Here is a 19,457-nt window from a genome sequence, read left to right as displayed (position 1 = left end):
TCTCTGGTATAGCTAGCTCTGCCCACTTTGCAATGATGCCAAATGGTGAATTAAATACGTATATTAGAAAGAAAAAAATAAAAATGAAACAACCTGATAACTTTATTTTAATTTGCATATAACTCTTATATATTACAGAAAACAAGAAAAAAGTAAAATACACATAAGAGTTAAGCCTACAGAAAAATAGCTTAAGAATCTAGCAACATTTTGGTATAAGTATCATCTTTGTACCATGTTTCTACAAAGAATTATAGTCATTTTACAAAAATTATTTTTATGACACAGTGAGTAATATACATCTAAATATGTAGTGAATTTTCAAATTTTTTTTCAAGTTTTTAATTTTTTTTACATTTTTCTGTCTAATACATTAAATTCACCATCTAATATCATTACGGAGTGGAAGGAGCTAAATGAGAGATGGAGAGGCCAGGAGCGACATTCAGTATCTCATTAGTTGTCGTGGGTGCCGGATGTTAACTGTAGCACTAATAAAATGTTGTGTAAGTATGCTAATATTAGTATTAACCCTTTGACTGTTTTGGTCATATATATACACGTCTTATGAGCCAATGTGTTTGATGTATATATACTCAAAAATTCTTGGGGCTTCAAATCAAGCAGGAGAAAGCTGGTAGGCCCACATGTGAGAGAATGGGTCTGTGTGGTCAGTTTGCGCAGTAAAAAAAAATCCTGCAGCACACAGTGCATAATGAGAAAAAACTTTGAGGTGTATTTTCGTATAGTATTTATGATTGCATTCTCGTTTTCTTGGTCTCATTTGATAGAATTGAAAACATATTACAGAAATAAAAGTGATTTTGATTGATTTTACTATGAAAAGGATCTTGAAATGAAGCTCAAAGTGGCAGAAATGTTCGATGTTTGCCGATGTTCAAGAGTAAACAAATGATGTCATTGTTGAATAAATGTCCAACTAGCCATTGTAATAGGCAGTCACGAATGGGTTGACGTTATTTATACAATTATTACAATATTGCAGTAGTCTGCATAACAGTAAATCTTCTATTTTTTGTGTGAATAAAAATTCAAAATAGAAAACAAGAGTATTATAAGAGGGGCCTGGAGATGTGACTGATGAACAGAGAAAATGTTATTTTAGTGCCAGGAATGTCTGCATTGTTCATTTTGGCCCCTAATTTGAAATTGACATTTTTTAATTTGTATGAAATTGACCAAATTGCCAATTTCTGACCACTTTATTAGGTAGTTGAAATCAGTAAATGGGCAGTTTCTTGTACTCAATCGATAGAACAAATGGAGTTCTAAAGAAATAGCTATGAGTTTGGTGAACTGGAGCAATGGATTTTGCCAAAAATATGGCTCAAAGTGGGCAAAATTGCCGATCCGTAAATGTCACCGAGGTCGCTAACTTCGCGAGAGCGTAATTCCGTAAGTTTTCCATCAAATTTTGTACTTTTGGTGTCATTATCATCGGGAAAAGATTCTCTATCATTTCATGAGAATTTTTTTTTTTTTTTATTTTTCTTTCAAATATTTTGCGACACCAGGAGACACTTCAGGATTTGGAGTTGCGACAGTCAAGGGGTTAATTTATTCATTAATTTATTACATTTATTCCAAATTGATATTAGAAACACAATAAATACCCTAGAACTGTAATAAAGATGCTGAAATGAATACTATATGCCATATTATGTGAATGAATACTACGTATATGCCATATTATGTGAATGAATACTATATGCCATATTATGTGAATGAATATTATATGCCATATTATGTGAATGAATACTATATGCCATATTATGTGAATGAATACTATATGCCATATTATGTGAATGAATACTATATGCCATATTATGTGAATGAATACTATATGCCATATTATGTGAATGAATACTATATGCCATATTATGTGAATGGGGTAGAAAGAAAACTGTGTTTACATCAGGAGAAACACTCCTAGATCACTCTTGCCACAAGAAAAAATGCAAAAATAGTGTGATTTTTCCCTATCTTTTTTTTTCCGAGTCATATGCTATGCTCTCTGTCTCAAGGCATATTAACCTTTCAGGGTCAAGGCCAAAATCTGAAGTGGTGCCCCAGTGTCCCAGAATTTTCAGAAAATTTTTTTTTTTTTTTTCTTATGAAATGGTAGAGAATCTTTTTGTGAAGGTAATAAAACAAAAAGTATCATATGTGATGGAAAATTGATGAAATTATGCTCTTGCGAATTTTGACGTGTCAGCGATATTTACGAATCAGCGATTTTGCCGACTTTGACTCCCATTTTAGGCCAATTACATTATTCCAGTCAACCAAATTCTTAGCTATTTCACTAGTATTGCTTCTATTCTATCGACTGAGCACAAGAAATTGCCAAATCAACTGTTTCAACTACAAAATAAAGTGAAAGGAAATTGGTAATTTGACCAATTTAACACAAAGTTCAAAATATTCCAATTTCAAAATAGGATCTAGAATAAACAATGCAGGTATTCCTGGCACTAAACTAACATTTCCTCTGTTCATTAGTTATGTTTTGAGGCTTTACAAATAAATTCCATTTTGATTTTTTATTCACATAATGAATTTTTATTCACACCAAAAAATAGAAGATTTACTGTCATGCAATATTGTAATAATTGTATAAATATCATCACCATATTTGTGAATGTATATTAGACCCACCAGCTGGCGTGTATTAGACGTGTGAGGTCATTTGTTTACTCTTGAACATTGGCAAAAAATTAACATTTCCGCTATTTTGAGCTCAGTTTCATGCCATTTCCAGTGCTAAAACCAATCAAAATCATCTCTATTTTTGTAATATGTCTTCTGTTCTATCAATTGAGACCAAGTAATCGCAAATACAACTATAAAAACATACGAAAAACAGTCTCAGTTTTTTTCTCTCATTATACACAGTGTGCTGCAGGATTTGTTTTATGTGGGGCACACATACCACATAGATGTATTCTCTCATATCTAGGCCCAAATTTACCACTCAGTTTATTAGAGTGAGCTGAGCTCATGGCGTAGATCTACAGTTTGGACCCTGAACGTAAAGCCGTAGATCTACGGGACGGATCCTGAAAGGGTTAAAAGATTAAACACAGTGAACAAAGTATGTCGATGGTAATAATTTATAATAATAATAATAATAATAATAATGTTATAATAATAATTATAATTTATAATAATAATAAATAATTTGAAGTGCTTTAAATGCCATTCATATTTTGTATAGGTTTGGTAGCTGACATTTAAAGCACTCCAGAGCGATTATAATTATTATTACCATCGACATACCTTGTTCATTGGGTGTATCATTTCTTAAGCTGCCACAATACACCGAGAATGTAAACACACACACGAACACACCAGCTAACCCCATTACTGTGAACTTCTTTGGTACTTGTTCCATTTTCCTCATGTTTTTTCTCTTCCAGGTGCTGCTGCAGCACTTGTAACTCTATCTTCTACTATGGGATGCACAATAAAGTACAAATTTATAGATGAAATATTTAGTCTCGGAGATTGCTCGACGCTGAGACACATCACTGACCCCTTTACAATGAGTTTTTTTTTGTACTTGTTCCATTTTCCTGTTGTGCAAATATGTAGTCTTGGAGACTTTGAAAGCTAGTGTACTGAGTGGTTGTAGGAAGGAGATGAGATGCCTGATGCTGAGATGCTGCACTACCTGTTCATGACCCAAGTTGTCATACAGTGTACAAAAATCACTTACTCACCCACAACTAAATAAATACTGAATAATTGTATCTCATAAATTGTATCTCATATATGTATCTCATTATTGTATCTCATGAATGTCAACCTGTGACCCAATCAGACTTTGTTAGTATTTAACTTCATTACCTAACAGAATACTCCATTCTACTGATTACACAGCAACACAGTAAATGACCATATGACCTGTCTTTGTAATACTCATTTGTACTAAATTGTTATCTGTTTTACAATAATTTTTGTACCACTGAATATATCATTGCTTAGTTAATCTTAAGTTAATTTTAAGCCTGCCCATAATGCTATGCATTCAAGTGGCTTTAGCATGCTGCATTAACTGTATTCTTTTGTACTTGACTGTATCACGTTCAAATTAATGAATAAATAAAGACTCGTCAGAGAACCCGTCGTAACTCCGAGTTGTCGGTAAACAAATACATTGGTAAATGAAGAGAGACTATACTGTAATAAACAGAATAGAGGAAATCAGCTCTAATATACATTATTTAGATATTCATACTGGTCAGAGATCCTCTCATAAGTCTGATTCGCCGGTAAACGAGTACAGTGGACCCCCGGTTAACGATATTTTTTCACTCCAGAAGTATGTTCAGGTGCCAGTACTGACCGAATTTGTTCCCATAAGGAATATTGTGAAGTAGATTAGTCCATTTCAGACCCCCAAACATACACGCACAAACGCACTTACATAAATACACTCACATAATTGGTCGCATTCGGAGGCGATTGTTATGCGGGGGTCCACTGTACGTTGCTAAGTGAGGACAGACTGTGCTATATACAAATTTTCTTGATTTTTTTTTTTTTTTTGAGTAAATGTGGTAAATGGTGTTCAAAAGTAGATGATGATGGTTATTAGTAGCTTTCTGTACTGTATATTAGTTTTGTTTATTATTGAATATCTGGAGCAACTCTAAGGCTTTCAAATACAGTGGACCCCCGGTTAACGATATTTTTTCACTCCCGAAGTATGTTCATGTGCGAGTACTGACCAAATTTTTTCCCATAAGGAATATTGTGAAGTAGATTAGTCCATTTCAGACCCCCAAACATACACATACAACCGCACTTACATAAATACACTTACATAATTGGTCGCATTCGGAGGTGATCGTTATGCGGGGGTCCACTGTACAGTGGAACTTGTACTTTCGAGTACATCCACGTGCGAGCTTTTCCAGATACGAGCAGCTGCTCGGTCGACTTTTTGCTTCCAGATGCGAGCGGGACTCAAGGGAGGTTAATTGACACTGGTGAGGGGGTCTTGCTCTTGATATAGAGAATTGGATCTCAGTTGTTTGTTGGACTATCTTATTGAAACTTTGGCAACTTTTTTATTATTATTATCACACTGGCTGATTCCCACCAAGGCAGGGTGTCCCGATAAAGAAAAAGTTTGACCATCATTCACTCCATCACTGTCTTGCCAGAAGGGTGCTTTACACTACAGTTTTTAAACTGCAACATTAACACAACTTGGGCAATGTATGATGAAAAGATGCTTCTTAATGTACACCAAAAATGAAAGAAATTGGATCATAAATAACAGAGTTGACGTCTCAGCCATTAGCCTCCCCTTAGCGGTATATTTTCATATGGTTTTTATGGTTGTATTCTCGTTTTATTAGGTTTCGTGTAATATAATGGAAGATATACTACAAAAATAAATATGATTTTAATTGGTTTCACGATGAAAAGTACCTTGAAATTCAGCTCAAAATAGCAGAAATGTTTGATTCTTTGGCGACATCAATGGTAGACATGATGAGGTAGCAGTGGTAGACAACATGAAGTAGCAGTGGCAGACAACATGAAGCAGCAGTGGCAGACAACATGAAGCAACAGTGGCAAAGTGTATCATTAAGAGTGTAGCAATTAAGTGTAGCACTTATAAGTCACTCTGTCTGACTTTTTTGGGTTATCCTAGGTTCTTTACACATGTAGTCAGTCAGGAGCAGGAATGGCCGCTGTGGTGGCCCTATAAACTCCAACAACAATGGCTACTGTCACCACTACTAACCACATACCTAATGACATGTATTTTATTCATTCTAGTGTATGCAAAACAACCACTGTGAAAGAATAGAGAAATTCCAAGCGCTTTCGTGACTACTCACATTATCATTGTTCCTTGATAATGTGAGTAGTCACGAAAGCACTTGGAATTTCTCTATTCTTTCACAGTGGTTGTTTTGCATATTCTGAAATCACCTGTTTACTGTGATGTTATTGCATTCTAGTGTATATATCATGTTTTTATGTTATTAATATTGTTTATTATGTCATGAATTGTGATAGATAAATAAGTTGTAGAGTTGATATTAGGGAAATTATTAAAGTATTTTCTCGTGCCTGGAATTCCACTGGAACGAATTAATTCCATTTCATTTAATTTAAATGAGGAAAATTGACTCTGCAAACAAACAAACAAATCCAGTTTCAAGCAAGGTCATTGAACAGATTAAACTTGTAAGTAGAGGTTCCACTGTATTTTTAAATATCATTCTTTCATTCAAAGGTATTTAAAGTATTTCTATGTGGTTATTAAAGAAATCACATCACCTGGAAAGGATGAGATGTATGGGTGTGAGACATGGGTTTTGAAAGTTGCAGAGAGGAGGCTAGAGGCAGTGGAGTTGTCATGGTTGAGAGGAATGTGTGGTGGGAATATTATGTAGAGGGTTCACTGTGTAGAAATTACAAGACAGTGATGTAAATGGTTTAAAAAACTGACAAGTTGAGAAGTGAGATACTTGTGCAACATTTGGGTATCTTTATTGAGGAAATATTTTACCAGCCAATGCCTTCTTCAGTCCAATACTGAGAAGAATGGTGGAAGATGAGAAGGATTTTGAGGTAGTCAGTCCCTCAGCCTTGAGTCGATGTTTTCAGTCCATGGATTAGCAAAATGTTTCCTCAATAAAGATTCCCAAATGTTTCACAAGTGTCTCATTCCTCAAATTCAGTGACAGTGTGGGGTCATAAAGGGTATAATTCTGAGAGTTAATTAAGGAGGGGATGCTGGGCATTTAGAGACGACGAAGAAAGAGAATGACAGTTTACCTGGAGTTTAGAGTTCCGGGGGTCAACGCCCCCGCTGCCCGGTCTGTGACCAGGCCTCCTGGTGGATCAGAGCCTGACCAACCAGGCTGTTACTGCTGGCTGCACGCAATCCAACGTACGAGCCACAGCCCGGTTGGTCAGGTACTGACTTTAGGTGCTTGTCCAGTGCCAGCTTGAAGACTGCTAGGGGTCTATTGGAAATCCCCCTTATGTATGCTGGGAGGCAGTTGAACAGTCTCGGGCCCCTGACACTTATTGTATTGTCTCTTTATGTGCTAGTGACACCCCTGCTTTTCATTGGGGGGATGTTGCATCGTCCGTCAAGTCTTTTGCTTTCGTTGCGAGTGATTTTCGCGTGCAAGTTCGGTACTAGTCCCTCTAGGATTTTCCAGGTGTATATAATCATGTATCTCTCCCACCTGCATTCCAGGGAATACAGGTTTAGGAACCTCAAGCGCTCCCAGTAATTAAGGCGTTTTATCTCCGTTATGCGCGCCATGAAGGTTCTCTGTACATTTTCTAGATCGGCAATTTCACCTGCCTTGAAAGGTGCTGTTAGTGTGCAGCAATATTCCAGCCTAGATAGAACAAGCGACCTGAAGAGAGTCATCATGGGCTTGATGTCCCTAATTTTGAAGGTTCTCATTATCCATCCTGTCATTTTTCTAGCAGCTGCGATTGATACAATGTTATGGCCCTTGAAGGTGAGATCCTCCGACATGATCACTCGCAGATCTTTGACGTTGGTTTTTCTCTCTATTTTGTGGCCGGAATTTGTTTTGTACTCTGATGAAGTTTTAATTTCCTCATGTTTACCACATCGGAGTAATTGAAATTTCTTATCGTTGAACTTCATATTATTTTCTGCAGCCCATTGAAAGATTTGGTTGATGTCCACCTGGAGCCTTGCAGTGTCTGCAATGGAAGACACTGTCATGCAGATTCGGGTGTCATCTGCAAAGGAAGACACGGTGCTGTGGCTGACATCCTTGTCTATGTCAGATATGAGGATGAGAAACAAGATGGGAGCGAGTACTGTGCCACGTGGAACAGAGCTTTTCACCGTAGCCGTCTTGGACTTTACCCTGTTGACTACTACTCTGTATTCTGTTTGTGAGGAAATTATAGATCCATCTACCAACTTTTCCTGTTATTCCTTTAGCACGCATTTTGTGCGCTATTACGCCATGGTCACACTTGTCGAAGGCTTTTGCAAAGTCTGTATATATTACATCTGCTTTCTTTTTGTCTTGTAGTGCATCTAGGACCTTGTCGTAGTGATCCAATAGTTGAGACAGACAGGAGCGACCTGCTCTAAACCCGTGTTACCCTGGATTGTGTAATTGCTGGGTTTCTAGATGGGTGGCGATCTTGCTTCTTAGGACCCTTTCAAAGATTTTTATGATATGGGATGTTAGTGTTATCAGTCTGTAGTTGTTTGTTATTGCTTTACTGCCCCTTTGTGGAGTGGGGCTATGTCTGTTGTTTTTAGTAACTGTGGGATGACCCCCATGTCCATGCTCCCTCTCCATAGGATGGTAAAAGCTCGTAATAAGGGCTTCTTGCAGTTTTTGATGAACACTGAGTTCCATGAGTCTGGCCCTAGTGCAGAGTGCATGGGCATGTCATTTATCACCTATTTGAAGTCATTTGGCGTCAAGATAACATCAGATAGGCTTGTGTTAACCAAATTCTGTGGCTCTCTCATCTCTCAGTCTGGTTAGCGGCTTGCTAAAAACTGAGTCATATTGGGACTTGAGTAGCTCACTCATTTCCTTGCTGTCATCTGTGTAGGACCTATCTTGTTTAAGTAGGGGCCCAATACTGGACGTTGTTCTCGACTTTGATTTGGCATAGGAAAAGAAATACTTTGGGTTTCTTTGGATTTCATTTATGGCTTTTAGCTCTTCCCGCGATTCCTGACTCCTATAAGATTCCTTTAACTTAAGTTCGATGTTTGCTATTTCTCTGACCAGTAACTCCTATGCATTTCAGATATATTGGCCTCTTTTAGCCGCTCTTTTATTCTGTTTCGTTGCCTGTAAAGGGAGCACCTGACTCTTTCTATTTTACATCTACTCGTCCTTTTTCTTAAAGGAGCATACATCGAGTGCCACCGAGTTAATCTGTTCTAGGCATAAGTTGGTTTCTGTTTTGCTTAGTATATCTTCCCAGCTTATAATATCATTTAGGACTTTGGTGGAAGGTAAGAGGGGTTAGTGGTTATCCCAGGAACAATTTAAGGGAGGTGGTACAAGAGGAGTGACTGGAAATAAGTTGTTATTAATCGACATGCTGTTTATTAATTTTTATTTTGTTAACACATCAGCTGTTTCCCATCAAGGGAGGGTGGCCCAAAAAAGAAAAACTTTCATCATCATTCGCTCCATCACTGTCTTGTTAGAGGTGCACTTGCACTACAGTTTGAAACTGCAACATTAACACCCCTCTTTCAGATTGAAGGCACTCTACTTCCCATCTCCAGGAATCAAGTCCGGCCTGCTGGTCTCAATGATTCCCTTCATAAATGTTACCTTGCTTACACTCCAACAGCACGTCAAGTTCTAAAAATTATTTTTCTCTATTTGCTCCTATCTAACATGCTCATGCATGCATGCTTGCTGGTGGTCCAAGCCCCTCACACACAAAACCTCCTTTACTCCCTCCTGCTTTAGATTTATACACTCTTGAAGTCATTCTGTTTTGTACCATCCTCTCTACATGTCCAAACCATCTCAATAACCCCTCCTCAACTCTCTGGATATTATTTAGGTAATCCTGCACCTCCTCTTGAACTCCAAACTATGAGTTCTCTACTTTATATTCACATCACACATTGCCCTCTGATGTGACATCCACTGCCTCCAGCCTTGTCTTTGTTGCAACATTCACCACCCATGCCTCACACCCATACAAGAGCATTGTTATAACTATACTCTCATACATTCCCCTCTTTGCTTTCATGGATAAAGTTGTTTGCCTCCACAGACTCCTCAGAGCACCACTCACCTTTTTCCTCTTGTCAGTTCTATGATTCACCTTATCTTTCATAGACCCATTTGCTGACACATGCACTCCCATATGTCTGAATACATTCACCTCCTCCATGCTCCCTCCCTCGCATCTAATATCCAGTCTTCAATTACCTATTTTTTTTTATCCTCATCACTTTAATCTTTCCTATATTTGCTTTTAATTTCCTTCTTTTACATACCCTACCAAACTCATCAACCAACCTCTGCAACTTCTCTTTAGAATCTCCCAAAAGCACAGTGTCATCAGCAAAGAGCAACTGTGACAACTCCCACTTTGTGCTAGATTCTTTATCTTTTAACCCCACACCTCTTGCCAACACTTGAGTATTCACTTCTCTTACAACTCCATCTATAAACATATTGAAGAACCATGGTGACATCACACGTCCCTGTCTAAGGCCTACATATTCTAACCTGAGCCTCAATCTTTCAATAACCTACCTCCTATTCCACACATTTGCAACATCTGCCACTTTGCCCCCTATCCACCTTATTGTAAGCCTTTTCCAAATCCACAAATACCCAAAAACCTCTTCACCCTTATCTAAATACTGTTCACCTATATGTTTCACTGTAAACTCTTAATCTACACCCCCCCCCTACCCTTTCCAAAGCCTCTTATTATAATCAAATTAAATGCTCCTAGGTAGTAGGTTGGTAGACAGCAACTGCCCATAGAGGTACTACTGTCTTGTCAAGTGAGTGTAAAACAAAAGCCTTTAATTATTTTACTTGATGGTAGGATTGCTAGTGTCTTTTCTGTCTCATAAACATGCAAGATTTCAGGTATGTCTTGCTACTTGTACTTACACTTAGGTCACACTACACTTGCATATATGAGCATATCTATATGCACAACCTTCTGTTTTTTTTTCTATTTTCTTGCTAGTTCTTGTTTTTGTTTATTTCCTGTTATCTCCACGAGGAAATGGAACAGAATTCTTCTTCTGTAAGCCATGCGTGTCGTAGGTGACTAAAATATTTTGCCTTGGGAGCAAGTGGCTAGTAACCTCTTCTCCTGTATACATCAGTAAATTTAATTAAAGAGAGAAACTTACTTTTTTCTTTTTGGGTCACCCAGTTTGTTGAAAAAAAAAAGTTAAGTGCTAAACTTTCAAGGGGTCGTGCAACACTGATATGCTGTTGCAGTGTGAGCAAGGTGACTTTTTCAAGGGATTCAGGGAGACTGGTTAGCCAGACTTGGATTATGGAGGTAGGAAGAGCAGTGCCAGTTGAGCTAATTTACAGTGCATTATTTATAAAACTATGGTTTACAATTTTAACTGAGTTTATAAAATTATGACACACTTCTCTACTATACATATTACAATGCAATACAGAAACCTGCGTAACAGTAGGTAATCTAAACTTGGGTGTCAGCACACTTCTAGAAAGACAGCAGGTGAAGACAGCAGGGGAAGAAAATTAGCTGTACAGTGGAACTATTTTTAACTCATAAGAATGCTACAGTAACTGAGCAAAAGGTATCCTTTTGAGCACTGTTATTCTGTTTCATGTGTAGCATTCCAGTGAAGTAAATGAGAGAACTAAGTGCACACCAGTCAATGAGTAGGTTTATTAACCCTTTCAGGGCTGGAACTCCTGACCTGAAATTTGCTCTTAGGGTCAGAGAATTTAAAAAAAAATTCTTATGAAATTATAGATAATCTTTTTCTGAAGGTAATGAAACCAGAAGTACAAAATTTGATGGAAAACTTATGGAATTACACTCTTGTAAAGTTAACAATCTCGTAAATATTTATGCATCGGTGATTTCGTCTGCTTTGAGCCCTATTTTTGGTCAATTCTATTATTCCAGTTGACTAAACTCATAACTGTTTCCCTAGTATTCTTCCTATTCTAATGACTGAGTACAAGAAACTGCCCATTTTCCTATTTCAACTACCCAATAAAGTGATCAGTAAGTTAGCCTATTTCATTTAACCTATTTCATTTTTATTCACACACAAAAAAGAAGATTTACTGTTATGCAGACTATTGTATTTTTGTAATAATTGTATAAATACTGTCAGTGCATTTGTGAACACATTAGGAAGAGTAGTTGGATGCATATTGGACTAGTGATGAAAGTTGTGTAGTCCGGAATATTAAAAAAAATTGAACATTTCCTCTACTTTGAGTTCAGTTTCTAGTTACTTTCAGTCCTGAAACCTATTAAAATCATCTCTGTTTCTGTAATATATCTTCCAGTCTATCAAATGAAACCAAGAATCTAAGAATACAACAAAAAACATACAAAAATACACTGCAAAGTCACTGTTTTAAACCAACAATTCGATGGCAGTTTTTTTCCATAATGCACTGCGTGCTGCAGATTTTTTTTTTGTATGGTGCACACTTATTGCATAGACACATTGTTTCATATCTAGGGTCAAATTTACCATTCACAGCTTATTTGAGTGAGCTGAGGTCATCACTTGGAACAACAGGACCAATCTGGGCTTCAGAGCTGTAGTACAATGGGACCCACCCTGAAAGGGTTGAGAAGCATTTTTATGTAAATGTTTAAAAAGCTTAAAATAACTTTGTTTGAAAACAATGAGTAGAGAGATAAGAAAGATAAAGAACTGTATGTAAATAAAACATTACGTAAATATAACCCTTTCAGGTTTAGCACTTGATTGATATTATTATGTGTAGATGTTGAGGTAAAGAAGCATGGAAAGCAATAGTGTACTACCACTATACAGGTACCATCCAACTTACGACCAAGTTCGGTTCCAAGAAACCGGTCGTAAGTCAAAATGGACGTAAGTCGAACTTTACTACTTTTTTTTTTTTTATTCGCCGGTATTCTCCCGGCTTTGGCTCCCTATCTGGGGAGTGTCTCGAGACTTTGGGAGGAGGTACAAGTACCTCCTCATCTTTGGGACCAAGTGTCCCCAGGCCTAGCCACATTCCCTGCCCTCATGGGGCTTGTAGGGAGAAGCTAGGCCTCTGGTGTACCATCTGTCCCGCACCAAAGGGGCTCGTGGGGATGGCAGTCTTACGAGCTGCAGATGGTAGCAAGCTCAGGCCGTCTGTTTGGCTCCTAACTTTACTACTGAATATCAACATCACATTTTTGTAATGACTTTATTTTATTGTTTTATTTTGGTATTTCATTTTTTATTTTCTATGCTGTTAGTGATGTATTTTATACCGTAAGGTTTAGGATAAACTCTGTGTACAACACAAACAGTTGCGTATTTCCCAGAAATTTGGCACAGACAACAAGGTCGTATGTCGAGCAGGTTGTAAGTTGGATGGTAGGTGTATTTTATCATTTTTGATTATGAAAGCCATGTGTCGGTTATGAAGACATTCCATATCTCAATCTGATTAAGCCGGTATGTATACCTACCTGGAGTATTCCGAGGGTCAATGCCCCTGCTGCCAAGTACATGACCAGGCCTCGTGGTGGATGAGGGCCTGATTGCAGAAGTTCCTTTGGCTACTAAGTATATATTTTGATTCTGTAAAATGATCTTCAGTGCAGATTTCATGTGCTTTCAATAGAAAATATTAGATCAATATATATTTTTTTTTTTTTGTTGACAGTATAGTTTTCCTTTTTATAATATGTTTTCACTTCCCCAGGTTGTGCATGAATTCATTGGTGGCTACATCTTCCTCTCCATGCGTACAAAAGATGCCAATCAGAATCTCAACGATGAACTGTTTCACAAATTGACAGGTGGATGGGTCTGAAGTAACAAGAATTCAGTGACCTTCAAATGATTATTTTAATACATTAAAGTTTCAGCTTAGTATGGCAGGAATATCTGTGGAACTGAAATACGTATTATTGACTGAGAACACTCAGGCTTATTACTTTAATATCACCTTAAGTACAGTATAATTATGTTAATTATTCAAGTTAAAAAATATAATTTACTCAAATTTCTTCCATTGCCATTTTAATGGCTTGAAGATTCTAATGCTTCCATAAATAATTACTCATGGCAGTAGTACATACAGTTACGAAATAAATTTGTTTGCTATGAGCTAGTTAAGTATAAAGAAATTTAAGCCCACTGTTTTTATGAATGTTGTTTATGACACATTATGCAAAGTTAGTTCATGTATAAATTTTGAAAGTTTATTAAAATGTTGAGATCTTCCATTTAATAGCAAAGGCACTTTATAAGAAGTGCATATATCTTATTACAATGTATTAAACTTTGTTTTCACAAAGAATATTCTTGGTACGTTACTTGTAGTGCAGTTTGATCATGTCATTATCACTAATAATGTGAGACTTACCACTTGATTAGTTTATCACCAGTAATGTGTGAGTTAATACTTTATTAACAAAACTATTAATTTATTTAAGTTTAGATGTTGACACTTGGAACATGAATTTGAAACCAGACACAAAGTTAGGTAAAATATGGATGAATTTTAAATCACAAATGAAACTTTGTCCAAAAAAAATACTATATAAGTGTTTTTACATACAAAACATTGTGCACAAGAACTATAAAACAGAACAAAAATTAAATGGAGAGGCTCTAATAATAGCTTAAATATTTAGTTATGAAAATGACTGGAAATCATTTTTCCAATGCTGATGCAATTACTTGAATCTTAAGAGTTTTTTGTTTAGTTCATGTATTGTTTATGGTAAGATATCATGACAAATGTAATTATGCTTAATGGCTTCCAATATGTATAAAGATTACATGTGTAACACTACAGAGAGTGAAGCAGTTTTATATACACAGGCATGACTATAATTTGTATTGTGTCTGTTGCTTGCTTATACAAAGTAATCATAAAAATATTAGAATGCTTAATATATATAGATGCAGAGTTTAAGTAGTTAAATTTTGTGGTAAAGTGACTAAGATTACACATTATTATTTTAATAAAATATAGTCATATTATGGAAGATCATTGTGTGAACAACTTGTAATATGGTGAAAGACAAGCAGTGTTAAAGATTGTAATTTTTATTTAAAATTTTTGAAAATATAGTTCATGTTTTGAATTACACAGCTTATGCTTTTAATTTATTAAATACGGTGAATTCTCACATAATTCAAGGATTAGGTTCCTGAAATTGATGAATTATGTAATTTCACATTATGTAATATGACAAACATGGGGAAATAAGGTTAGATTATTATATTATTGACATTCTCTCTCTCCCCCCCCCCCCCCCCCAAGTCAAATTTTAAATTTCTAAAGTCAAAAATAATGAAGTTTTTGACACCTTACAATGTAGATGTTATTGCTTATTGATCTAAAACTATACATCATATACCTAAAAATAAATTGACCTATGTAAGGCCTGGGGAAGCTGGTAATTGAAGTAGTGTACTGTTGTTTGGTCATGGTGTTGTTTACAAAGAAACCATAAAAGGCTAATACATTGCTAGTGACTATTATAAATTTTCTACAAAATCCTATAAGTTTAAAATATACTAAAATGTAGAAAGAGTTTTAGCTTGCTTTAAATTCTCTGTTCCACTTGCTTGTTGATATTGAAGTGTTGGAAGATGGTTATACGCCTACTGTGTGGTAGAAGGCTGCAAGTTGTCTATATTTTAAGGTTTATAGGGAGACTCTCACAGACTTTAGTAAGCCAGTCAGCAGCTGGCTTTCCTCAGGCTGTAGAAATCTCTGAACAGAAATATTTTCATACCTGAGTCACCTTTTTAAACCTTTCAGTTAAAGTAGATAAATAGTTCAGAGAACCAATAAGTTGATAAATTAGAGACATTTGCAACATCTTGAAAACGTTTTGCTAAACAATGACTATCAGTCCATTATGAAGAAGAATGGTGAAGATCAGAAGGAGTTTGATGCAGTCATTCCTACAGCCACTGTGGGGTGAAAATATTTCTATAATAAAGATATGTAAGTGTTACATACGTGTCTGTTTTATCAACTTTGAGTTAAAACTTTATGGTAATATGAAAGAAATGTGCACTTTATGAGAGAATTTACTGTATATATATATAGATATAGTGTGATCAAGCCTTGGCCAAGATTGTTTAAGAATCTTGCTCAGGATTTTGTTGAATTTGCACTAGATCTCCTTAGGCTCAAAATAGTAGACAATCATAAAATAAATATATGTATACAATATATAGTGTATGTATACATTTTTATATAATATAAGGGATGCCTCCTCTTATGGTAACTTGGGATCCAGTGATCGAGGATAGAACCACTGATGGAAATCCCCAATACTCAGTCAGTTACAGTGGTTTAATAACATACAAAATATTGCATAAATTCTTGTGTCTTATATAGTAATGGTGCATTATAGGTTAATGCTTGTTTATATGCCGTTTTAAATTAATATCTTGTGATTTGTGAAACTAAATGGATGTTGTAGAATTTGAAAAGTATTAATGAAACTTAATCTAGTAATAAGTAGCTTATCAATATGCATTTTTCACTGGCATTAATGAACATTGTTGTTTGATTAAGGGATGAACATGAACAAAAATTTGAGAAAAACATATAAGTTGACTGCATAGTTTTAGTGGTCTTTATTTATTGTAATTTATTTGTATTTTAGATCATCATATTCTACAAAACATAAAATTTTTGTCTGTACAAATTAAATCATTACAGTTGTGCTTCTGTGTATAAACCAGAAATAGACACTTTGTGATAAGATGTATGTAAAAGATAATGGTGCATTTTTAAGCTTGCTTTCAGTCCAGATGTTTAGAATATGTCCTTAGTTGTATAGTTTCCATAATAGATTGTTCTCTGAGTTGTGTGAACCATGCCGGACAGTGGTATATTTGGACGAGATTACCAGGATGAAATCTGCGATCAATAATGTCAGCCAAGTGCAGCCTTATTAATGGTGCCTACTTGAGCATTTAATGCTGAACTTGCTTGTATTATACGGTATCTGTGTACTGTATTTCAATAGGTTACTTTATAATTTGTATTCATACTCCCCCATAATCATAACCTTTACAAATGCAAGGGTTGTTAATTTGGGAATTTGGACCCACTTGTCTAACTTTTAATCTTGCAAAATGTGTTTGGTATAAATCTATAATTCTGAGTAAAGTTACGAGAAAGAGAGAGAGGGAGTAAGAAGTTTTGTCCGAGGCTACCAAGAGATGTTCAGAATGCCACTTGATGCACATCCTTCATACATTTTTAACAATTATGCTCCTCTACCTTTTTTTAACGCAGGACTTGATATCATCAGTTGAACTCTCTTGATATGGTGTATAATATAGATGATTTAATGTTTTAATAATTTCTTGCCCCTTTTTTTATTTCTTAACTTGCATTTTTTTATTAAATAAATTTTTATCTTTTAGATCTGTGAGGTATATATAAAATGCTGCAGTATTAACTAATCAGGCAGTATGTCAATCATTCCACTCATCTTTGGAAACTCTTGGGTCGTGACTCAACCTTCCTGTCTCTCTTCTATTAATGCATACATTGGACCCTCAAATATCAAACTTTGTTCGTTCCAGACGGCTGTTTGAGTGCCGTTACCGAACAAATTTATTCCCATCAGGAATAGTGTAAATTAGATTAGTTTATTTCAGACCCTCAAAAAAAAACACTTTGAAAAATACACTTAGATAATTGGTTGAGTTGGGAGCAGTTTGATATTTGAGGTTCCACTGTATATACATTTTTTCTTATGTGTGAATCTAGGTGCTATCAAATTACTATCCATTAATTATATCAAAACCAGGTTTCATATAATTGCTTGGACACTGTAAAAGAAGTTTAGCAGCCATATAAATATTATTTTAGAAATGAGAAATTTACTCTATTATTGCACAAGGTGTAACATTCGTTTTGTGGTATTTGTACACGAGGAATAGTAAATGAATGAAATGGGAGGACAAAGCAAGAGCAGTTGATACCGAGCTGGGTCCATCTCCCAGATACTTGGGAGACGGTTAGTATCGCTATAGACTCATTACAGAAGCAGGTGAATGGTAGTGATGCACATGTTATTGTGATATGAAATTATCCCTAGCTCCTTGTAGCTCATGTTCATACTGAATTGAAATTCTTTGCAAGATTTTTAAAGTGCTGGGAGAGTAGTCTTGACAGTTTCTTTGTGTGAGAAATATAAGCATAATGCTGTTATATTGAGCAATTTTAAAAACTTTGTACATTACCTAATCCTGTTATGCATATCTTTGGATTTTTTTTTTATCTTTGACATGAAAGACTTGCATGTTCATATTATAGTTCAACAACAAATTAGTTTCTCACGTTCTGTAACAATATTAACGTGATTTTGACGTACACTGTCACGACTAAGGCAGTTCCTCGTTCTTTAGTGATAATTTGTATTACTCTGTTCCTCTAAAGTATATAGAACACACCTAATGGCCTTATATTGTGCAAGACTCTTAAAGAAGAGCCAGATGACTGTCTAGCTACATTGTATATTTACCTCAGTAATATATTGTAGTTTTGAATCAAAGCTGTAGTTTTTGGAATTCTGATATAAATTTTGAAGTTGAAATTTTTTCTAAAATTCAGTATTTTTTGAAGAAGAGACTTCTTTCCTAAATTTAATTTGCCTGAAAATGTATTTTAATTTGTGAAAATATGAGGTGGTGTTTGATATATCTTAGTGTTTTGGAATGTATAATAATTTGAACACGCATGTATACACATCAGTCAGAATATAAGATTACTGTTTTTAATACCTCAGTCTATATTTTTATTGTCAATCCAATTTAAAGAGTTAGTTCATGTTTCACTGAGGAAACTTAGTCAATCTAAAAGAAAACCTCAATTTTTCCTTCTTCATATTTCATAGAAACCATTACTATACCTTACTAATGTGACAAATATATACCTGTTTCAATCCCTTTCCTAGTCTCTCATTTTTATTATTCATATCAATGTAAATAGGCAGAATGTTTGACAATCTGTAAATACTATTTTTATTTTAAGTTTTGCTCATTTTATCAGCTTACACTGGGCTTCTCTACTTCCATGAATGTCTTCACCATAGTGATGTAAGTGGTCCTTGTACCAGGGAAGATCATTGCTAATGAATTTACCAAATACATGTGATTCCTAGATGTTGTGTTTTATATCTTCCTGATAATATATGTATGGTAGATATAAGTGTCCTAGGTAGTAGGTTGGTGGACAGCAACCGCCCAGGGAGGTACTACCGTCCTGCCAAGCGAGTGTAAAACGAAAACCTGTAATTGTTTTACATGATGGTAGGATTGCTGGTATCTATTTTTCTGTCTCATAAGCATGCAAGGTCACAGTATATATACACACACCCCTCTGGGTTTTCTTCTATTTTCTTACTAGTTCTTGTTTATTTCGTCTTACCTCCATGGGGAAGTGGAACAGAATTATATATATATATATATATTATATATATATATATATATTATATATATATATATATAATATATATATTTAATATATATATATATATTATATATATTATATATATATATATATATATATATAGTATATTTATGTCTGTGAAGTGTGACCTAAGTGTAAGTAGCCAGATGTTCGTGTTATCTAGTGTGTTTATGAGACAGAAAAAGACACCAGTAATGGTACTAACATGCAAAACAGTTACAGGTATTTTTATCACAGTCA

The 19,457-nt window shown here is 35.4% G+C and overlaps 1 protein-coding gene across 8 annotated transcripts in view; it reads left to right on the top strand.

Annotated features, from left to right (window-relative positions):
• The window catches only part of LOC128704930 (unc-112-related protein), a 452,607-nt gene extending 433,697 nt beyond the window's left edge, over window positions 1–18,910 (top strand). For all 8 annotated transcript variants that reach the window (XM_070104385.1, XM_070104378.1, XM_070104383.1 and 5 more), the window contains one exon: window positions 13,461–18,910. In XM_070104385.1, the coding sequence (XP_069960486.1) occupies window positions 13,461–13,571 (111 nt within the window). In that variant the 3' untranslated portion in view covers window positions 13,572–18,910. The remainder of the gene's footprint in view (window positions 1–13,460) is intronic.
• The last annotated feature ends 547 nt before the right edge of the window (window positions 18,911–19,457 follow it).

The sequence above is a fragment of the Cherax quadricarinatus genome, chromosome 91 (assembly GCF_038502225.1).
Source record: "Cherax quadricarinatus isolate ZL_2023a chromosome 91, ASM3850222v1, whole genome shotgun sequence".
Lineage (NCBI taxonomy): Eukaryota > Metazoa > Arthropoda > Malacostraca > Decapoda > Parastacidae > Cherax > Cherax quadricarinatus.
Note: the sequence above shows the minus strand (reverse complement) of the source record. Positions and strands in the feature narration are given on the sequence as shown.